Raw genomic sequence first — 24077 nt, 5'->3', positions numbered from 1 at the left:
CCCTCAGAACCCAGAAATGATTCTGTAGGAAATCACAGGAAGCTTAAAGGCCCAAACACGGTCAGCACTGCCAAAACTTCTCACAAGGCATCACTCCCTTGGTGTCCCTGGACTGGGCCTATGGAAGCAAGGAGACAGTGGACCTACCTGGGCTTGTATAGGCAGCAGGAGAGCCTCTTGGTCTGCACCTTGTGCCCGTGAAGGAAGATCCTCATCCGGGGGTCAATATACAGCACGGCAGCATAGGCACGGAATGACCGCCGCTCTGGCTTCCTGAAAGCGACCGGAACAAAGTACCGTCATCCAGTCCGCAAAAACATCCTCTCTGCAGGTCTCCAGCTGTCCACCTGTCCATCTTGGCTTCCCTTGCCACTTTTACGGGGTGCTCCCTCAGCATGGGCACCACCTCTGAGTAGCCTCTGCCCCCCACGCCCACGGTCCTCAGCACAGGTGCCTCACAGACACGGGTGGTTACTGCTGAGGCCAAGGTTCTGGCCTGGCCCTACCACTACTCTACTGTGGAACCCTGAGCAATTCCTTTCCTCCTCCTTAGGCCCTGGTTTCTTCTTCCATCAAATCAAGAAGTCGGACCAAGTGTCATTTCTCTTCTTCTGGCTTAGCTAAGGATCTACTGTCCTTCTACCGATCCCTTCTTCCTTGCAACAAGAAGATGTGGTGCTCTCAGCTCCGTTAGCTCTAGTGTTGCCCCAAGAGAAATCCACAGAATAAGCTCATCCCTTTTTCCCAGAGATTTTCCTCCCTAAGAGAATCAACTCCAGTTCCAGGCCACCCTCCCTTCCCAGACACACTCACGTGCCCTCTGGGGAGGTCTCTGCCATCTGGATGTCTCTTGGATTTGAGATTATATCTAGCTCCGGCTCTCCATTATCCATGAGTTTGAGATTAAAGATTATCACCAGCGTTCCTGGGAAACACAAATCCTCCTTTCATTCCGCCAGGCGCCCACAGCCTATCCCCAACCAACTGGTGGCCCTGGAGCATCCGGGTTCTAGGGGCTGTAGGCTCAGAGCCTACTTACCACTGCCCCCAGGAATCTTCATGAACTGGGTCATCACATCCTCCTCATTGCGGAAGGGGGAGTACTTGTAGATGAGTTCTGTCTCAATAGCAAACTTCTCCACGTTGTCTGTGACAGGCTCCCGGGTCTGGGCATTCCAGGTGGGTAATGGGACAATCACCTATGGAGTAAGCACAGGTAAGACATTTGGAGGGAGGCCCCAAAACAGCTTTCTCCCAAAATGTGCATCTATCTTGTCCCTCCCCCCAAGGGCCTCCACACTGCCCCAAGGTGAGGCCCAAGTGCCTCAGCCTGATGGTGCCAGAAGCTCTTCTCTGATTCCTTGCCCTCCTGGCAAGCTTCCTGGCAGGGCTCCTGGCAAGCCTTGGCTTCTGCCTCTGTCCAAAACTCAGACTCACATGGCCAGTGCTTCTGGGGATGAACTGGTTTATAGCCTGGGGTCTCTGCACCAGCAGTGCCCTTTGTTTGCAATGTCTCCAAGCCATCTTCTTAATTTGGTAAAAATCCTACTCTTGCCACTGAAGAAAACGTATCTGCAATTGTCCAGTGAATCTGAAGATACACATAACCTATAACTCAGCAATTCTACTTCTTGGCTCAGGAATCCCACCACTCCAGGCTTGGAGAAATGTTTGCACATGTACACCACCCAACGTGTTAAGAATGTGCACTGTAACACTAGCTGTGACAGCCCAAAGTAGAGCTAATCCAAATATTCCCCACAGATAAATTAAACTGCAGCATATTTACACAATGGTATACTATGCAGTGATAAAAATGAATAAACTAACACCTGCTAGCATCAACGAGAATGAATCTCACAAACACAAGGTTGTATGTACGAGCCCATTTATTTAAAATTCATAAACAGGCAAAACTAAACTATTATTTAAGGAAGCATACCCCTGTGGTAAAATTATAAAGAAAAACATGGACACACAGTCATCACAGAAGTCAGGTGGCTGTTTCTTTGGGGGCAAGATGAGGACTATGACTGGTGACACAGGAGACTTTTAATGCCAGCCTGTGATGCAACATTTCCTCTAACTTGGACAGTGGCTACATGAGCGTTTGCTTTATAATTATTCTCTCAGCTGTACATATATTTTAATACACTCTTCCACATGTATGGTAAGTTTCTCAAATGAAGTTGTTGAGTGCCATCAAGTCAGTTCGACTCATAGCGACCCTATGCGCAACAGAATGAAAACACTGCCTGGTCCTGTGCCATCCTCACAATCATTATGCTTGAGCCCACTGTTGCATCCACTGTATCAACCCATGTCATCAAGGGTCTTCCTCTCTTTCACTGACCCTCTACTTTACCAAGCATTATGTCCTTTTCCAGGGACTGGTCCTCTTGATTACATGTCCAAAGTATGTGAGATGATGTCTTGCCATTCTTGCCTCTAAGGAGCATTCTGGCTATACTTCTTCTAAGACAGGTCTGTTCATTCTTTTGGCAGTCCGTGGTATATTCAATATTCTTTGCCAACAGCAAAATTCAAAGGCATCAACTCTTCTTCAGTCTTCCTTATTCACTGTCCAGCTTTCAAAGGCACATGAGGCGACTTAAAACACCATGACTTAGGTCAGGCACACCTTAGTCCTTAAAGTGACATCTTTGCTTTTTAACACTTTAAAGAGGTCTTTTGTAGCAGATTTTCCCAATGCAATACATCATTTGATTTTTTTTTTTTTAATTGAACTTTAGATGAACATTTACAGAACTAGTTTCTCATCAAACAGTACACACATTGTGGTATGACACTGGTTAACAAACCCACGACATGTTAACACTCCCCCTTCTCAACCCTGGGTTCCCTATTACCAGCTGTCCTATTCCCTCCTACCTTGTGGTCCCTGCCCCGGGGCTGGTGCGCCTCTTTAGTCTTGTTTTGCTCCGTACGACTGTTCAATCTTTGGCTGTAGAGTGAACCTCAGGAGTGGCCTCATTACTGAGCTGAAAGGGTATCCGGGGACCATACTCTCAGGTTTCTCCAGTTTTTGTCAAGCCAGCAAGTCTGGTCTTTCTTTTTGGGTTGGAATTTTGTTCTACATTTTTCTCCAGCTCTGTCTGGGACCCGTTGTGATCCCTGTCAGAGCTGTCAGTGGTGGTAGCCAGGCACTATCTAGCTGTACTGGATTCAGTCTGGTGGAGGCCATGGTAGATGTGGTCCATTAGTCCTTTGGACTAATCTTTCCCTTACGTCTTTAGTTTTCTTCATTCTTCCTTGCTCCTGAAGGGGTGAAACCAGTGGAGTATCCTAGATGGCTGCTCACAGCCTTTTAAGACCCCAGACACTACTCACCAAAGTAGAATGTAGAACATATTCTTTATAAACTCTGTATGCCAACTGAGCTGGAGGTTCCCTGAGACCATGGTCCCCACAGCCCTCAGCCCTCAGGTCCATGTGTCTACGGAGTTACCATGGGCTTGCCTTGTACAGCTTGTGCTGGCTTCCCTAGTATTGTATACTGTCTTACCCTTCACCAAAGTTACCACTTATCTACTGTCTATTGTTTTTCTGTCCCCACCCCTCCCCTCCCTTGTAACCATCAAATATTTTCTTTTTGTATGTAAACTTTTTCATGAGTTTTACAGTAATGGTCTCATGCAATATTTGTTCTTTTGTGACTCACTTATTTCACTCAGCATAATGCTCTCCAGATGCATCCATGTTATGAGATGCTTCACAGATTCATCGCTGTTCTTCAGCATTGCATAACATTCCATTGTGTGTATGTACCAGTTTGTTTATCCATTCATCTGCTGATGGGCCTCTAGGTTGTTTCCATCTTTTTGCTATTGTGAACAATGCTGCAATGAACATGGGTATACATATACCTATTCGTATGACAACTCTTATTTCTCTAGGATATATTCCTAGGAGTAGGATTGCTGGATCAAATGGTATTTCTATTTCTAGCTTTCTAAGGAAGCGCCATACCGTTTTCCAAAAAGGTATTTTGCACTCCCAGCCGCAGTGCATAAGAGTTCCGATTTCCCCCCATTCCTCTCCAACATTTGCGGTTTTCTGTTTTATTGATTCGTGCTGGTAATGCCAGCATGAGATGATATCTCATTGTGGTTTTGATTTGAATTTCTCTGATGGCTAGAGGTCGTGAGCATCTCCTCATGCGTCTGTTGGCCACTTGAATGTCTTCTTTGGTGTCCGTTCCTTTCCCAATTTTTTGTTTTTTTAATTTTTTATTGTGCTTTACGTGAAAGTTTACAGATCCAGTCAGTCTCTCATACAAAAATTTATATACTCTTTGCTATATACTCCTAGTTGCTCTCCCCCTAATAAGACAGCACACTCCCTCTCTCCACTCTATTTTCATGACCATTTGGCCAGCTTCTGATCCCCTCTGCCCTCTCATCTCTCCACCAGACAGGAGCTGCCCACATAGTCTCACGTGTCTACTTGATCCAAGAAGCTCACCCCTTACCAGTACCATTTTCTATAGTCCAGTTCAATCCCTGTCTGAAGAGTTGTCTTTAGGAATGGTTCCTGTCTTGGGCTATCAGAAGGTCTGGGGACCATGACCTCCAGGGTCCTTCTAGTCTCAGTCAGACCATGAAGTCTACTCTTTTTACCAGAATTTGAAATCTGTATCCCACTGCTCTCCTGCTCCCTCAGGGGTTCTCTGTTGTGTTCCCTCTCAAGGCAGTCATCGGTTGTAGCCAGGCACCACCTAGTTCTTCTGGTCTCAGGCTGATGTAGTCTCTGGTTTATGTGGCCCTTTCTGTCTCTTGGGCTCATAATTACCTTGTGTCTTTGATGTTCTTCATTCTCTTTTGGTCCAGGTGGACTGAGACCAACTGATGCATCTTAGATGGCCACTTGCTAGTGCTTAAGACCCCAGACGCCACTCTCCAAAGTGGCATGCAGAATGCTTTCTTAATAGATTTTATTATGCCAACTGACCTAGATGTCCCCTGAAACCATGGTCCCTAGACCCATGCCCCTGCTATTCTGTCCCTTAAAGCATTGGCTGTATTCAGGAAACTTCTTTGCTTTTGGTTTAGTCCAGTTGTCCTTTGCCCATCTGTTAATTGGATTGTCTTTTTGTTATGTTTTGATTTCTTGACTGCTGCTTCCTCGAGCACTGACTGTGGATCCAGGTAAAATGAAATCTTGACAACTTCAATCTTTTCTCCATTTATCATTCTGCTGCTTATCGGTACAGTTGTGAGGATTTTTGTTTTATGTTGAAGTATAATCCATACTGAAGGCTGCAGTCCTTGATCTTCATCAGTAAGTGCTTGAAGTCCTGAAGTAGTTTTTAAAAATCTTTTTCTTTCTTCAAAGACCCTACCTCAAAATGCCATTCCCCCTGAGGCCCCCAACACGCTCCTTCCCCTTCCTCAGAGCCAGTTGCCCTTAGGGAGCCTGCAGATGGCTGGCTGAGGGATTCCCTCTGCAGGCTGGAGGCACCTCAGAGATCCAAACCAGATGGCCCACTTTTAGGGACCCTGTATCTTGACGTGAGTCAGGGTGCGAAACTGTTAGGGGTTCTGAGACACTAGGTTGGTTTCTAAGAAGCTTTGCGTTGATAGTATTCAGCCCCAGGGCTGGCTTGGACACATTCCTCTCCAGCCGAAAATGATCTTATTTTGAAATCTTGGCTGAGTTCGCACCAGAGTACAATCCAAGATAGTGATTCTAGCACCAAGTAAGGAAAAAAATTTCAACCTAGCTTTTTCACCAGGGGAATTGAGTTCCCTTTTGTGTACCTCACTATACACCTCCCCTTTTCCACAGCAGTCCCAGGTCACAAGGCCATCACTTTAAAGTAGGTTCATTCACTCACACTGGCACCTATTCTCCGGTCAAAACACTTCTCCCTTAGCTTCGATGTCACCACACTCTCCTGATTCTCCTCCTACTTTTCCAGCCACCCCTCTATATCTTGGCCACTTTCTCCTCTCCCCAACCTTTAAATGTTGACACACCTGAGGTCCCAGGTCCGTGTCTTTCTCTACACTCTGAGGTTGAGCTTATTCACTATCATGACTCCTAAAGCCCAGACATAACTTGACATGTCCAGAACAAAACTCACACTCTTCCCCTCCACACATGCCTTCCCTTTCTTTCTTCCCCAGATCCAAATAGCCCACCAGTCCCCTAGCTGCCACTGTAGAACCTTTGAGTCATAACGGCCCCTCCTTCCCTTTATTCTTCACCAAATCTGTGGGTTCCACATCCTGAAGAGATGTTTGGCTCTATTTCTCTCCACCTCCCTGCTATGAATACAGGCTAGCCTACACCTACACACAGCCAGGGACTCTCAACTGGTCCACTCCAACTCTCCACCTCCAATCTTTCTAATCCAATCATCACATAATAACCACACTGATCTTTCTAAAAACAAATCTGGAACTGCCATATGTTGCTTAAATTCCTTTTAATGGCTGCTTCCCACTGCTCCTTTGATAAAGTCCCAGACCCTTAGCCTAGCCCTAAGGTCTGACCTAACAGGGCCCTCTCTGCTCTCCAGATCCACCACCACCTGTCTTCTGGTCACCCAGGTGCTATGTCCTCCCCGACCCCCCTCACTCCACCCTCAGGGCCCTCTGACATGCTTTTTGCAACACCACTCTCAGCTTCTTCTCTCTAGTTCTGGCCTCCATTTTTCAGGCGTGAGGGAGTACGAGTCCAGTCTGAGGCTAGGCAGGCCACAGGCTTCCCTTGATTTCCACACCAAGGCAGGCACAGACCTTACCAGAACCAGCTGGGCAGATATCTGAGCCAACTGGCCACAAAAAGAATCAGCTGAGCATGTGTTTAACTCACAGTGTATTCACTACCCAAATCTTTTAAAAGTCAGAATATTCTGAATTCATTAGGCCTTGCTTCCAAGACAGCAATAATTATCAGCCGAGTCTGAGTAGAAGCCACTCCCAACATGAGGCTGTCAGTTGCCATTAAACAACCAGCTTATACTGGTATTTTTTTATACAAGTCACCTGGTTCACTACCTGCCTGTGCCCTGTAGGTGTCTTTTTTGTGGCTTCTGTTAGAGTAACGGATTTCCTCAAAAGAAAAAAGTACTCATAGGACGTCCCACAGAATCATCATCATATGGGAAAGACACTGCTATTCTTATTATTATTGCCAGTTGTGGCCTTTACCCATAGTCAGGGAAGCCCAAAATATTCTCCCTGATAAAACAACTCCCCATGGTGGCACCCCTCAGCCTGAATTCAAGCTGCAGATCTAGGGGAGATCTCCTAATCCAACTCTTGGTTCTTGCCATCTGATAGTTTCATTCCCAGAAACAGGTTAGCTTTGGTCTGAAGTGCTTTGAGGTTTCATTTATTTTGACATTGTGATACCTACCTTAACCCCTCAACCAATTCACTCAACCAGCTACTTACATATAGGAGCATGGGCTCCAACCTCACAACCGCAAAGAGCTCAGCTTTGCAAATGACCTGAGAACACAGCCTGGGCAGGCCCAGGAAATGTGGAGTGACGGATGACTCAGACCATGAGGGTGGGACCTACTTCATCAATGCCTTCCTCCTCATGAAAGGTGCGAGACAGGAAGAGGCAGGTCATGGTGTCTTCCTTCTTAGTGAAAAGGATAAAATCCTTCCCGATGCGCATTGAGCCCCTGAAAGGGAAGCAGAAACAGATTATTCACCCAGGGATTCAAATGCTCATCTGGAAAGGAATAAAAACTACCCTCTAAAACAAATCACCAACCTCATATGGAAAGGGAAGAGGCCTTGGATAAATAAAGATTACTGAAAAAGAAGAACAAAGTGGGAGGCCTCACACTACCTGATTTCAGAACCTATAATACTGCCACAGTAGTCAAAACAGCCTGGTGCTGGTACAACAGATACACAGACCAATGGAACAGAATTGAGAATCCAGACATAAATTCATCCATATACAAGCAGCTGATATTTGACAAAGACCCAGAGTCTGTTAAATGGAGAAAGGACAGTCTCTTTAACAAATGGTGCTGGCCTAACTGGATAACCATCTGCAGAAAAAAAGAAACAAGATCCATACCTCATGCACAAAAACTAGCTCAAAATGGATCAAAGACCTAAATATAAAATCTAAAATGATAAAAATCATGGAAGAAAAATAGGGACAACGCTAGGAACCCTAATACATGGCATAAACAGTATACAAAACATTACTAACAATGCGCAAACACCAGAAGAGAAACTGGATAACTGGGAGCTCCTGAAATTCAAACACTTATGCTCATCCAAAGACTTCACCAAAAGAGTAAAAGGACAACCTACAGTCTGGGAAATTTTTGGCTACAATATAACCGATCAGTGTCTAATCTCTAAAACCTACAAGATACTGCAAAACCTAAACAACAAAAAGACAAATAACCCAGTCAAAAAATGGGCAAAGAATATGAACAGACACTTTATTAAATAAGACAGTCAGGCTGCTAACAGATACATGAGAAAATGCTCAGGATCATTAGTCATTACAGGAATGCAAATCAAAACTACAATGAGATACCATCTCACCCAAATACAGGTGGTATTAATCCAAAAAACACAAAATAATAAATGTTGGTGAGGTTGTGGAGAGACTGGAACACTCCTGGTGGGAATGTAAAATGGTACAACCACTTTGAAATTGATTTAGTGCTTCCTTTAAAAAACAGAAATAGAACTACCATATGATCCGGCAGTCCCACTCCCTGGAATCTATCCTAGGAAAATAAAATCCCTCACACAAATAGATATATGCATACCCATATTCACTGCAACACTGTTTACAATAACAAAAAGACGGAAATAACCAAGGTGCCCATCAACAGATGAATGGATAAATTACACTATATTCACACAATGGAATACTACGCAACGATAAAGAACAACGATGAGTCCTCAAAACATCTCACAACACAGAGGAATCTGGAAGGCATTATGCTGAGTGAAATTAGTCAGTTGCAAAAGGATAAATACTATATGAGACCTCTATTATAAGAACTCCAGAAAAGGTTTAAACACAGAAGAAAACATTCTTTGAGGGTTACGAGGGTGGGGAGGGAGCGAGAGGGGTATTCACTAACAAGACAGTAGACAAGAATTATTTTAGGTAAGGGAGGAACAACACACAATACAGGGGAAGTCAGCACAACAGGACTAAACCAAAAGCTAACAAGTTTCCTGAACACAACCAAACACTTCAAGGGACAGAGTAGCAGGGGCGGGGGTCTGGGGACCATGGTTTCAGGGGACGTCTAGGTCAATTGGCATAACAAAGTGTATTAAGAAAATGCTCTACATCCCAATTTGGTGAGTGGCGTCTGGGATCTTAAATGCTAGCAAGCCTCCATCTAAGATGCATCAATTGGTCTCAACCCACCTGGAGCAAAGAAAAATGAAGAACTTCAAAGACATAAGGAAAATATGAGCCCAAGAGACAGAAAGAGCCACATAAGCCAGAGACTCCATCACCCTGAGACCAGAAGAACTAGATGGCACCCGGTTACCACCAATGACCACCCTGACAGGGAACACAACAGAAAACCCCTGATGGAGCAGGAAAAAAGTGGGAGGCAGACCTCAAATTCTAATAAAAAGACCAGACTTAATGGTCTGAGACTGGAGGGACCCCAGAGGTCATGGTCCCCAGGCTCCCTGTTAGCTCAAAACTAAAACCAAAGACAACTCTTCAAACAAAGATTAGACTGGACTATAAAACATAAAATGATAGTGGTAAGGAGTATGCTTCTTAGCTTAAGTAGACACAGGAGGCTATACGGGCAGTTCCTGTCTGGAGGCAAGATGAGAAGGCAGAGGAGAGAGGCGGTGGTTGAATGAACACAGGAAATGCAGGTTGGAAAGGTGGAGTGTGCTGTCATTGTAGGGAGAGCAACTAGGGTCACATGATAATGTGTGTAAACATTTTGCATGAGAAACTGACTTGAACTGTAAACTCGCACTTAAAGCACAATTTAAAAAAAAAAAAAACCACCCTCTGGATATGACTGAAAAATGCCTTTGGAGGACTCTCCTAAAGGCCTTCCTAAGGTCCCAGGGGAAACCCTGGTGGCATAGTGGTTAAGTGCTATGGCTGCCAACCAAAAGGTCAGCAGTTTGAATCCACCAGGCTCTCCTTGGAAACTCTATGGGGCAGTTCTACTCTGTCGTATAGAGTTGCTATGAGTCGAAATCTACTCGATGGCCCTGGGTTTTTGGTTTAAGGTCCCAGGATCTTTGGCTGCGTTCCAAAGCCTATTCCCTCCGTCCTCATCTGACGCATCTGTATGCTCACCAAATAATCACGAGAAGCTGGACTATATGAAGAAGAACATGGCATCAGGATTTGAGGAGGACTCATTAACAACCTGCACGATATGCAGATGACACAATTTGCTTGCTGAAAAGTGATGGGGACTTGAAGCACTTACTGATGAAAATCAAAGACTACAGCCTTCAGTATAAATCACACCTCAACATAAAACAAAAATCCTTACAACTGGAACAGCGTCTGGGGTCTTACAAGCCTGTGAGAAGCCATCTAAGATGAGGCACTGGTCTCACCCCTTTGACAGAAGGGAGAATGAAGAAAACTGAAGATACAAGGGAAAGATTAGTCCAAAGGACTAATGGACCACAACTATCACAGCCTCCACCAAACTGAGTCCAGTACAACTAGATAGTGCCCAGCTATCACCATTGACTGCTCCGACAGGGATCACAATCCACGGTCCTGGACGGAGCTGGAGAAAAATGCAGAACAAAATTCTAATCCACAAACCAGACTTACTGGCCTGGCAGACTGGAAAAACCCCAAGAGTATGGCCCCAGACACCCTTTTAGCTCAGTAATGAAGTCACTCCAGAGGTTCACCCTTCATCCAAAGATTAGGGCCATAAAACAAAATGAGACTAAAGGGGCACACCAGCCCAAAGGCAAGGACAGAAGGCAGGAGGGGACAGGAAAGCTGGCAATAGGGAACCCAAGGTCAAGAAGGGAGAGTGCTGACATGTCACGGGGTTGTTAACCAATGTCATAAAACAATATATGTACTGTTTAACAAAAAGCTAGTTTGTTCTGTAAACTTTCATCTGAAGTATATAAAAAAAAAAAAACCTCACATCAGGATCAACAAGCAACATCATGATAAATGGACAAAAGATTCAAGTTTTCAAGGATTTTATTTTGCTTGGATCCCAAATCAACACCCATGGAAGCAGCAGTCAAGAAACCAAATGTATTGCATTAGGACAATCTGCTGCAAGAGATCTCTTTTACAAAGTGTTAAAAAGACGTCACTTTAAGGACTAAGGTGCGCCTGATCCAAGACATAGTGTTTTCAATCGCCTCATATGTGTGAGAAAGCTGGGCAATGAATAAAGAAGACCAAAGAATTGATGCCTTTGAATTACTGTGTTGGTGAAGAGTATACCATGGACTGCCAAAAAAATGAACAAATCTGCCTTAGAAGAAGTACAGCCAGAATGCTCCTTAGAAGCTAAGGATGGCAAAACTTTGTCTCACATCATGCCTGGTAAAGTGGAGGGTCAGTGAAAAAAAACAAAGACTCTCAATGAGATGGACTGACACTGGCTGCAACAATGGGCTCAAGCGTAATGATTGTGAGGATGGCACAGTGTTTCATTCTGTTGTACATGGGGTCACTATGAATGAGAACCGACTCCAGGGCACCTAACAACATAATTAGCTCAGGAGCCCTGGTGGTGCAGTGGCCTTGGGCAAGCACTCCACACTCACCTCAGCACTCAGCCGCTAACCAAAAGGTCGGCAGTTCAAGCCCTCCAGCCAGTTCACAGGAGGAAGATGTGACAGTCTGCTTCTGTAAAGATTACAGCCTTGGAAACCCTGTGTTGCAGTTCTACTCTGTCCTGTAGAGTCGCTATGAGTTGGAATCGACTCAACAGCACATAACACACATAAACTGGCTCACATCTAATAACTACGGCCATCTTCAGTCTCAGAATGGTTTTTGCCACCTCAAGCTCATTATGACACAGGCATTTGGATACAACCAGTTTCTGGGAACTGTGCTTTGAGGCTGCCTTCCACAAGGCAAAACCCTAAATGGAATCAATCGCTTCCTCCTTCTGTTTGGCCAGGTAAACCAGTGAACCATCCAAGGAACAGGCAAGGACAGGCTTCTCCCAGGCAACACAGAGCAGGGCAGACGTGTGAAGCCCTACTGGGAGGCCTGCCCACTCAATGAGGAAGCTGCTGAGCTCCTTTCTTCCAAGCAGCTTCTGGGGCTTTATGGCTTATTATCTCATTAGTCCTCATAATGCCCCAGGGAGATGATGGAGGAGGGGAAGCTGTATTATTCTTTTCCATGTACTAATAAAAGCCCGACCGGCATGTCAAGCACACAAATGAACGTCATGCCCCATTTCCACAAATGCTCAGGAAAACTCCCAGGACACTATCCAGAAATACCCAGGGGGCTGCCAAGTTCTGTTTCTCCTTCTAGCAAAGCTTGTTTTTGCCCTAATTTGGCAAAAAAAAAAAACCTCTCTCTTTATGCTTCTTTCTTTCCTCTTTAATCCCAACCTCAGGGCAAGAAGAGCAACAACCCAAAAAAGCCCCACCACCTTTCTGCTGGCTTCCCTGCTTTTCAACCCTATTCTTATCACGAAACACTTCCTCCATTGGTTTCAAGATGAATATACTGTCTCCTCTGAACACTAGATGGCTCCATCTCTCAATGGGCCCTTTACAAAAGTTGGTCTAAAATATGCTAACATTCCCAACTCCAGTACACTTTCCTTTCTAGTACTCCAAGACTTTCGAAGTCACTTTTCACTTGCTCCTGAAACTTACTCTGTAAGGGAAAATGTCAGACTAAAAACCAAAAACAAAACCAAACCCATTACGGTCGAGTCAACTCCGACTCATAGTGACCCTATGGGACAGAGTAGGGCTGCCGCAAAGGGTTTCCAAGGAGTGCCTGGTGGATTCAAACTGCCAATCTTTTGTTTAGCAGCCATAGCTCTAACTACGATACCACCAGGGTTTAGAACCCCCTTTTTTTCAGATAAAGGCCCTGGTAGTGCAGTGGTTAAGTGTTTGACTGCTAACCAAAAGGTCAGCAGTTCAAATCCACCACTTGCTCCTTGAGGCCACTATGAGGAAACAGACACTCAGAGAGGTTAAATAGCTTGCCTGAGGCCACAGAACTGAGAAAACCAGGCAGCCTACAATCCAGGTAGAAAGTAGTGTTTCTTACATCACAGTGACTCTAACCAGACCTCATTTAATTCGGACTTAGATCACCCAGAGACGCTGGGAAGAATACAAATTCCTCGGCCCTACGCTAGACCCAAGGAAACCCTGGTGGTGCACTAGTTAAGAGCTATGGCTGCTAACCAAAAGGTCAGCAGTTCCAATCCACCAGGAGCTCCTTGGAAACTCTATGAGGCAGTTCTACTCCGTTATATACGGTCACTATGAGTTGGAATCAACTTGACAGCAATGGATATGGGTACTCCAGACACACAGAATCAGGCCAGAAATCAGCTATGGGAAGATGAAACGAGAAATCAAATTAGAAGCCAGAAACTGTGCTAGGGGCTTCATCCTTAAGCTGTTTGGTATGTATTATAATTCCAAACTTACAAAGGAAAAAGCTAAGACTCAGAGAGGAGGAGGTGTAATTAAGTGGCTGAGGTGGAATTTGAACCGTAGTTTGTCTGGTTCAAGTGAAACGGACAGCACCTCAGGCTCTGAAGTCAGAAGAACTGGTTTATGTCTCAGGTTCTACATTTGTGCATTTTTACACATAAATTTCACTCCTATAAATGTGTTTCTTTGTTTGAAAACAAGAATAATAGTACTTACACCTCAGAGATCTATTTGTTATTGCTGGTGCCTGACTCACAGTGACCCCATGCACAACAGAACTAAACAAACAGTTGTGGACTGGCCATTGTGATCCACAGGGTTTTCACTGGCTGATTTTCCAAAGTAGATTACCAGGCCATTCTTCCTAGTCCATCTTAGTCTAAAAGCTCCACTGAAATCTATTCAGCATCACAGCAACCCACAAGCCTCCCCTGATAAATGTTTAGTGGCTGCATGTGAGATACATCAGCAGGAACTGAACCCAGGTCTCATGCATAAGCCCCCAAAAAAACCAAACCTACTGCCGTCGAGTCGATTCCGACTCATAGCGGCCCTATAAGACAGAGTAGAACTGCCCCATAGAGTTTCTAAGGAGCACCTGGTGGATATGAACTGCCGACCTCCTGGTTAGCAGCCATTAACACTTAACCACTACACCACCAGGGTTTCCGGTCTCATGCACAGAAAGCAAGAATTCTACCACTGAACCACCAATGTCCCCCAAAGGGCTACGGCTGTCGTCGTTAGGTGCCCTCAAGTCAATTTTTGACACACAGCGATCCCATGTGACAGAGCAGAACTGCCCAATAGGGTTTTCTAGGCTGTAATCTTTATAGGAGCAGAATGCCAGGTCTTTCTCTCAGGGACCAGCTGGGTGGGTTCGAACCACGATCCTCTGGTTAGCAGCCAAGTGCTTAACCACTGCACCACTAAGACTCCTTCCATAGGGCTAGAGTAAGGATTAAATGACCTTATCCATGTCAAGCTTTCAGCACACGCCTGTGTGTGTGCTGAAAGCTTGACATGGATAAGGTCATTTAAGCACAGAGTGTTCAGTATTTCCCTTTGGTTCTTGCCCTGAGAGAAAAATCACCAAGTCCACGCAACAGGTCCTGACGTCTTTGAAGCACTCCCTTTTCTTTTTCACAGCCAAGCCTCATCAAGCACTTTTCATGTGTGGCCCAGGTGATGCTGCTAACTGACCAAACCAGACCACCTCTCAAACACGTTTCCACAGCAAGACTGGAAACGTGACTCATAATTCCATTTGCATAAAACTCCAAGTCCACTACATTTTACTCCATCCAAAGGTATGTACAGCTGGAAGTGACATTTCAGAAATAGAAACCTTCCTCTTGGGGCTTTGCTCAAAACCACAACAACACATTCCAAACACTGAACAAGTGGGAACCAAGGGATGAGAAAAAAGGCCCAAGGGATCTGAAGATATTAGGTAGGTCCCTGCTACATGGCTGTGCACAACATCTACATGGAGACTGTGTTCTCCAAGAAGGGGGGCTCACGTCTCCCTCAGTCTCCATGGGATCCCCAGCACCTGGCTGAAAGCAGGACATGAGATAGATACTCAGGGAGACTGCTTCGTAGAATGATGCGTGCCCCTGCACCATCCCAGATACATTCCAAGCCCACAAGGAGCCGCTCGTATCCTCCACCACTAGGTAAAAATAAGAATTTTCAACAGGAGGAAGAGTACAGTTTTACGGGTCAATGCCAAGAGAAACCTACAGCCCCTCCCTCCCCAACTGGTTTTGGACGCTCGTACTTTTTAATACATACAGCAAACTCTGCTAGACAACGGTACACTAGTCCCAAACAGTGACTCCTTTTTGGCTTTCCTCCTGTACCACAGTTAGGAGGGAGGGAGACAAGGAGGAGTGCACTTTTCATCAGAGAGGAGGAGAAATTGCTTTATTTCTGTTTTGAGTCTGATGACAGGCTTCTATTATACGTACGATTTTAACCCATTCCCGTACTGCCCAATCTGGGTGGACTCGGGTGTTCGCTTAGCCGATTTCCCAAACTGGATCACACTGGCGGCGTCATCTGAAGTGGCAGACACAAGAGAAAGCAAAAGGTTTGCATTTCTTTCCTAGGCTCTTTAGATTTATCGTCTTGCTATAAATCCAAGCAGGATTGTGTCTCTATAGAAAACCTCTCTCCAAGGAAATTCACAACCACGAGGCAAATGGAAGCAACCTTTGCCTGGCCTGGCAGTATCTCTAACACTGTGACCTGTGATTCTGTTACCAGGCTCTGGTAATAAGGCTGGGGGATGCCTCCACAGTTCCAGCTCCAGGATGTTGTACAAGCTGGTAAAGACAATATCAAGAGACAGGTAATCTGACAGACTTCAGAGTGTCATTCAGATCCTATCCCCCATGCTAGGACAAGACCTGGCAAATACACTAGTGGAATTAAGTCTGAAATGTTAGCAACAGGCTTCTCTCTCTCCAAGTGGATCTCCTAATCACAACGGTGAGGAAAGATGTTTACACCACAGGATGGCAATACGTATTTTGTTAAAATGGTTACATCCTCCCCCAAAAAGCATAACCATCACATCACTTACTTGGATCCATTCCTGCTCCATCATCCAAGAAGCAAAGCATGAATCCTCCTCGAAGGTCCTCTCTCCTTTCTGTAAAAGAAGCATCTGCCATTATTGGATAGTACCAATCTGAGGGTGACAATACAGTATAATCAGAAAGGTGGGTTAGTGTGAAACTTGGTCCAAAAAGGCCATGTGAAACCTCGCTTCTGCTTTTAATAGCCGTGGCTGTTGTAAATTAAACTTCAGGGCCCTTGAGGGTCAAGTTCCCCATCAAATGTTCTCCAGTTCATGACAAACCTTAAGAGACTCTAAAAGAAGGTCAAAGAATATGTGGTCCAGCAATTGTGCACACTGTAAACCACTGCATATGGACATTTTTCACACATATCCCAATCATCTTTCTGCCTCTAGCCACCTGGGTTACTACCGCCTCTGCTCTCAGCCATGGACCCCCAACCTACTCAAATACTCAAACTACTATACTATACTTTACCAACATTGCTCAACCTTAAGATGGACCTCCTCTTTGAGTCAGTTTGGGGTAGCCTTCAGAGCAAAGTGATCAAGCCAATAAGCACAGTGGTTGGCAGCTGCTATCTAAAGGATGGATGTCTATGTCCACATGTGACTATCCCCAGGCTAACTACTGTTTTCTGGGCTACTTGTATTCATCATTGTATCCCCTGCTTGCTATGGGTCCTTGAAATGGCTCCCCAACCCAGGAGTAAGACGATGGCGCAGGGTGCAGTGACAGCTGCCTGGTTCCCAGCTGGATGTGCCTGACTGGAAAGAGGCATGAGTCCTCTGGCAGTAAGATATGGAGTGGCCGTGACAGGAATTCCTGGCCTACAGGAAGGGACCACAATAGACTGTGCTGTCATTCCAGTCAGCAGAACATCTTTCAGCAGCTGTCTTCTATAGCACCAAGCAGTCAGTCAAAGTAATCTGAGTCCAAGCATGTCACAGCACTAGAGGAGATTCCCAAATAGTGCAGGGTACTACGTGCTACATGGTCTTCAAGGTGCCTTTGGCCCAAGGATGAGGACTAGGAGCCCTGGTAGCACAGTGGTTAAGAGCTTGGCTGCTAACCAAAAGGTGGGCAGTTTGAATCCACCAGCTGCTCCTTGGACACCCTATGGGACAGTTCTACTCTGTCCTACACGGTCAGTATGAGTTGGAATCAACTCGACGGCAATGGGTTTATTTTTTTGTTTTGTTTTAGGTGGACAAAGGAGAATTGCACTACCCTTGGAATCAGTACAGACATGAAGGAGAAGAGATGGAAGCAAGTGGACCCACCACTGCAGTCCCACACAAGCTGAGCAAGGAACCACTAACAGCAGCATCACCACTATACACGCTGTTCACAGTTCACCGCTTTGCACAGAGATAAAACTAGCACTTTTACTAAAATGAAGATGGTCTGTGTAAGGTACTGCAGGAACAAGCTCATGGCTGCTTTGGAGCCTGTTCCCTAATTGAGGATGTTTTTGAAATCTCCCAAACTGCAGTTCACCAACTTTGTACAACTAAGCTCTTTGTCCTCCCCTCACGGTAAAGATTCAAGGGAGTTGTGACTGCCTTCCGTTAAATGGAGTAGTTAACGTAATTTAAAATGCTGTTCCAGGAGAACTACAAAGTTTCAAATATCACTCAATGTTCAGAGGCTGAACTTTGCTGAAACATTAATAAGTGGTTCTTGAAAGTTCAAGGGCAAGGATCTTCCTGAAATCGCTACTGGCAAATAAGAAAAAAAATCTCCTTATGGCAGTGCCTCTTATCAGAATCTGGAGAATTTAAATGAGAAATGGAAGCAGGAGCAAGTACAAAAGGCATCAAAGTTTCCTTCTGGAGGAAGCAAAGTGTCAATATGGAGGTTCAAATTGGGTCACATACAGAGCATGACATAAGTATTCTTTAAACCTAGCTGAGATCCACTTGCTCTGTATGCTACAGTCATAAAACGTGCATGATAGCTCCGCTTTAGGATCTAGAAATTGACCTGAGCCAAGAGCATTTGAAAAATCACCAAGGACTGCTGGCATTCCTTGAACTTACCTAGGAAGTTGATTCTTAGGGAGAACTTGCAGGATGTTTTAGCACATGGTTACCACTTTACGGTGGGTCTGAGATCTCTTTCCAGCTCAAAGACTTTTTTCAAAGCTTTTTCATGTGGGTTATGAGTAAGAGACCCATGCAAAGATAGTTCTTCATCTGACGGAGAAGGAATCTTTGTAGCCACATAGCAACTGACATCTTGTAAAAGGATGTCCAGGTCCATGGTCACATGTAACCCCACCTCAGGACCAAAATAGATGGGCCGGCAGAGTAGTAACTTCTTCAACTTTATATAAACAGATGGTCAAGTGTCTTCATCTGGCTACAGTGCTTATCACAATCACTCATTTAGTTGATGAATGCTTACTGAGCTCCTCCTGTGTGCCAGGCTCTGCGATGGACACAGTGGACAACGCAGATGTGATGCTGTCCTCATGGAGCTCAGTCTAATGGATCCATAGTCTACTCTCTGCAGCAGACCAGGTAAAAAGTAAAGGACAGGAGGGTTTAAGTTGAAGGAGGATAAGAAAAACATCAGCTAGAGTAAAAAAGGCAGTGTGCGTAAGAATCACCTGAAGACCTTACTAAAATACAGATACCTGGGCTCCACACTCAGAGTCAGACTGCACAGCAGTTCTACTCTGTTCTATAGAGTCACTATGAGTCAGAAATCAACTCAACAGCAATGGGTTTGTTTGTTTGAGTGGAACCTGAGAATATGCACTTCTGACAAACTCCTGGGTGACGGTAATGATTTACAGACCACCCAGTGAGAAGCAGTGAGCTGGAGCAGGCAACAAGTAGGAGCAGACTTCCGTCCTCCAACCTATCTTCTCAGACATTCCACCAGTTAAGAGATTCATTCCTAACACTTGATATTTATCAGCTGCCTGAGTGATATCTGAAGCCTCCAAGGAGAGGATTCTGATGAAGGATGGGGAACTCTAGACTGAGGATAGCCTAGTAGCTGGGGGTCCCATGCTCCCTCCCACCACCACACATCTTGAAAGCAAGAAAAGGAGGGCAAAGCCAAACAGCCTTCCTTGTGGCTGTGCTTTAGATCCTGGTATCAGCTATGCAGAGGAGCCCTGGTGGCACCGTGGCGAAGCCCTTGGCTGCTAAGCAAAAGGTCTCGGAAACCCTATAAGGCAGTTCCACCCTGTCCTATAGAGTTGCTACGAGTCGGAATCAACTTGACAGCAATGAGTTTGTTTGTTTGTTTTTTGGCGGTGGTGGTGGTTGGCTGGGGGTTGTGGGTGGTTTACCAGATATGTAAGACTGTTAAAACCAGTCTGGAAGACTGCACATCTAAGCTTTCCCCAATTTAGCCAGATCTGACTTCTCCACTTTGGTGTGACTTTCTTCTATCCAACTCCCACTAGGGAGAAGACAGAAAAAACAAAGAAGTAGGAAAAGATACCCAATCAACCCACTGCCATCAAGTCGATTCATAGGGACCCTACAGGACAGAGCAGAATTGCCCCAGAGGGTTTCAGAGGCTGTAAATCTTTACTGAAGCAGGCTGCCACATCTTTCTCTTGGGGAGCAGCTAGTGGGTTCAAATCATTGACCTTTCAGTTAACAGTGGAAAGCTTAACCACTGTACCACTGGGGTCCTCAGGAAAAGAGATGTAAAATGGAGCTATCAGTCAAAAGTCAGAGGTGACAAAAGAAGTACCCTTAGCAGAGGCTATAATAAAATGGCATCCGAGTTTTCCATCACACTCTGCAAACGTTTTAGCAGTATTAATTTCAGCTGTATTTCCTAGGACAAATTTTCCATTTACTAACCACTGCTTTAGTTTCAAACAAGGGATCTTTCTTCCAGGGGGTGGAACTACCTATCCCAGGAAGTTGAGAAAGTCAATAGTCTACAGTCAATAGAAAGGTCCCACCTAATAACAATGCTTTAGGTAAACAAACACCTCACCTCATAATGAGTCCACCCACTAATGCCACAGAAGAAAGACCTGGTGATCTGCTTCTGAAAACTCTATCACTGAAAACCCTATGGAGCATAATTCTACTCTGACTCATATGGGGGAAAAAAATTGAGGGGCCGGATCCTTTCTCACTCTTCTTAGGGTCAAAGATAGTCTTTGAAAATGTGACTTTGTAGTGACTTTAAAACTACATCTGATGTTTGGGGAGATTTCCAAGATAAGTAACAATCTTCTTTCAGAATGGGAGATAGAAAAATATTTTCCCCATGGATTAATAACAAGAACTTTGTGGTATTCAGATATTACTAATTCCATTATTCTACTTATAAAAAGAGTGCATTTGTAACTCTGTAGAATGTCAGTAAGGCACAGAGCTAGGAAACTATAAAGTCAAAGAAACCTCAGCTGAGACTCCCAAGCTCCAAGCTCTAGATATAAATCAAGTCTTTTTTCCAAAATGCTGTGGTGCTTAGTGCTTCTACCACACCATTTAATCCTTAACTGTCATGACCATTCCCTCAAGATCTAGTTATTCCTCTCCAATCATGTCTAGAATGCTAATTGTCTCTCCAATTAGAGACTAAGTTCTCTAAGTGAAGGCCCCGTCTGACTCCTCTAAGATTTCTCCCAAAGCATGAGGGCACAATACTGAGCGCAGAATAAATAAATGCACACTGCGTCTTTTTCTTGTAAGTTAAAATCCAAATATTTTGCTGCTTTCTGAGTATCAAAGACTAAATCTCCACTCTGAAATTCCCCCACCAAAGGTGGGGGGTGGGGAGGGGAGCCAGAAATGATCTTTTAATAAAAACTTCTTCCAAGTAGACTCAAGTATTATGTTTTGTCCCTTTGACGTCACATACAGCAGAGGCCCATTTTCCGGTCAGCCATCTTCTGAAGACGACCACGATTTCTTTCAGAGGTACCTGTTCTCACCAGTCACTGAAGTACACTAAGATGTAAGATGGACACTGTGGCTTGGGAAAGGTGCCTCCAACTGGCCCGAAGTTTTAGTGACCATCTTATTACGTTGTTCTGCTGTGTTCCTTTTTTCAGTTTCTTTCCTCTTAAAATAAAGGCTTATTTACAGCACTTTGGCAGAGGCTTTCAAACAGAAGCCTTTCAGAATTTAAGCAATTTGGTTCACTTTTAGCTGTTTTGAATATTTTCTTTGCTCCAGAAGTGTATCAGGCAAGGGGGAATTCATCACATCTGGGGAGCCTTTGTAATTACATGACATTAGAACATCTGAGAATTACTCCTTAATTGTGTGCTTGTTCACATTTACCAAATGGGTCCATGAAGAAGAGGGATTCTCTGACTGATAACTGTATACTCCCACATAAACACTCAGTCTTCTAAGAAGCTAGTCAACGTTGTTCAGGACATTACCTCAAGCCTTTCAGAAGGCTTCAGAAATGTCTGTCACAAAACAGATCATCCTGGCCAAACTGAATTTAAAAGCTGTCTTCTTCTGATCCGCTTCCACATTTTTAGCAGTTGAACGACTAAAAAAGGTGCTGGTACAAATATTCAACAGGCAGAACGCACACTATTTAAAAAAAAAAAAAAAAACGGGGGAGCCAACGATAATGACTAAGAATTCCTCACCCACTCTAGGAAAAAGAGGATCTTACTGCAAAATAAGAGTCGATTAAATAAGCAAAGCAGTAGAGGCTGTCGATGTCTTTAAATTCCAAGCAGAGCAGCCCTTCTCCCTTACCTGACATGGAACTACCTCTGCCTAAGAACGTTGTCTCTGCAAACCTCAGTGCCAAACAAGCCGCCCACCTGTTTACTGCAACTGCCTCCAACAGCTCTCCAAGTTAAGACTGGTCCTCACCAAGGCTGCTGAAGGAGAAACTGGCCTCCAACAAGATCTCGCCTTAGCTGCGGGTACCACAAACCCGGTTACCTGCTTTTACCAGGAAAATGACTGGTGCTTGACGTTTCACTCCTCACTACTCTACTCCATCACTCTCACAAATCTACTGGTGGCAATTTACATAGATTTGGATACTTCATACTGTTTCTCTATAGCTGTATTCTAAATGTCTCACCAGGGCTTCTCTGTTTCTACCTATGACCTGGAGTAATGGTGCCTCTTCCCAGGCTCCAGAAACCAGTTATTTCCCACACATTTCTTCTCAGACACAGTAATAATGCATCAAAAGAACTGGGCCTTAGAAGAAAGGACTCAAGTCTGACTTACCTGCATAAATATCTATTCTGGTGGCATCAGCATCTCTGCAAAAATTGAAAAAAAAAAAAAAATCCAAATGAGAATTAATATGAAATACCATCAAAATGTACAGTACTTAGTCTGTTTTCAGGAAGCCATACGGAAATTCTATGTACACTTGGCAACACAATCTTCCTTATGTATCTGTGCAACATTTCTGGAGCTTCGATTTATTTAAGACAATCGCGTGACACAAAGGGCCTGATCTCAGGGTGAAGACATTCGGAGCATGAGTAAGAACACCTCCCTTTGCACACTGTTATGGACTGTGTCCTCCAAAAATATGTATCAACTTGGCAAAGCCATGATTTCCAGTACTGTGTGACTGTCCACCATTTTATCATCTGATGTGATTTTCCTATGTGTTATAAATCCTGCCTCTATTATGTTAATGAGGCAGGACTCGATCTACAAGATTACGTTGTGTCTTGAGCCAATATCTTTTGAGGTACAAAACAGAGAAGCGAGAGACATGGGTACTTCATATCACCAAGAAAGTAATGCCAGGAGCAGAGTACATCCTTTGAACCCGGGGTCCCTGTGCAGACAAAGTCCTAAACCAAGGGAAGACTGATGACAAAGACCTTCCCCCAAAGCCAACAGAGAAAGAAAGACTTCCTCTGGAGCTGGCACCCTGAATTCGGACTTCTGGCCTGCTAGACTGTGAGAATAAACTTGTTTGTTAAAACCATCCACTTGTGATACCTGTTATACCAGCACTAGATAACCATGACACACACTAAGAAATTACTCAAAAATGTGTTTCTCTCACTTCGTTTCTATCATAAAATGATTTTCCAGTAATTTGTCCACTTTTCTTTCTCAACAAGATATTAAGAACAAAGAAAATCAATAATCTGCCCCAAAGCATGCGAAAAAAGCAGTCTCATGGTATATACACTGTGTCAGCAGACTGATCCATGAGCCCATAATCTTATCCTCCCTAACCCTGAAACCAAGTCAGGACACCCCATCTGAACTCCAGTTATCAGCTGAAATCATAGAAGTTCAGTTATCAACAAAGTCATCCATAAAGGCCTGGAAGTAATATAATTCAAATGTGCCAACTGCAGGCAAGAAACATGAGGCACAAGAGCGTTTCATTAAATGCCAAAAAGTCCACTCTAAATTCACACAGCTCTACATGTACCTATCCCCAAAGATATAAAAACATTTTCAGATACGAGAGATTGCCATCTGTGACTTGGAGAGGTTAAGCTTGGCAAAAAGTGGGGGTGAGATTCCCAGGAATCTTCCAGTTCATCATGATACACAAAGCAGCAGCCTACCACAGAACATCATGGTCTTGCTAACCTGACAAGTGGCAAGTTTCAATGCTGTTCCGTTAAGCTACAACATTTTTAAATTAAAAGTAAAATTATGAGTCAACCAGGATTGAAACCAAATGGGAGTTTTCTGGTTAACTTGTTAACTGGCACACTTCCATGAAAGGTCCAGTTAAAGATAACAGTAAAAGCAACAGTAGAAGCGACGTAAACACAGATGGAGACAGGAAATCATCAGCAAGCTCATTAACTGGGAATCTGTTTAAAAGTACTTCTACAGTCAACCTTTACCCTCTTCTTCATTAGTCAGTCAGCGACACCTGG

General features: G+C 44.4%; 1 protein-coding gene across 3 annotated transcripts in view; it reads right to left on the bottom strand.

The window, feature by feature from the left end:
* The window catches only part of MORC2 (MORC family CW-type zinc finger 2), a 47788-nt gene that overhangs the window by 15147 nt on the left and 8564 nt on the right, over positions 1-24077 (bottom strand). For 2 of the 3 annotated variants that reach the window (XM_010598740.3, XM_010598739.3), the window contains exons 3-9: positions 22438-22472; positions 16243-16311; positions 15626-15716; positions 7555-7663; positions 1040-1199; positions 814-925; positions 148-273 (exon numbers count right to left, since the gene is read on the bottom strand). In XM_010598740.3, the coding sequence (XP_010597042.1) occupies positions 148-273; positions 814-925; positions 1040-1199; positions 7555-7663; positions 15626-15716; positions 16243-16282 (638 nt within the window). In that variant the 5' untranslated portion in view covers positions 16283-16311; positions 22438-22472. Of the gene's footprint in view, positions 1-147; positions 274-813; positions 926-1039; positions 1200-7554; positions 7664-15625; positions 15717-16242; positions 16312-18282; positions 18752-22437; positions 22473-24077 lie in introns of all 3 variants that reach the window. The other variant, XM_064272470.1, reaches the window with a different exon arrangement.

The sequence above is a fragment of the Loxodonta africana genome, chromosome 19 (assembly GCF_030014295.1).
Source record: "Loxodonta africana isolate mLoxAfr1 chromosome 19, mLoxAfr1.hap2, whole genome shotgun sequence".
Classification (NCBI taxonomy): Eukaryota; Metazoa; Chordata; class Mammalia; order Proboscidea; family Elephantidae; genus Loxodonta; species Loxodonta africana.
Note: the sequence above shows the minus strand (reverse complement) of the source record. Positions and strands in the feature narration are given on the sequence as shown.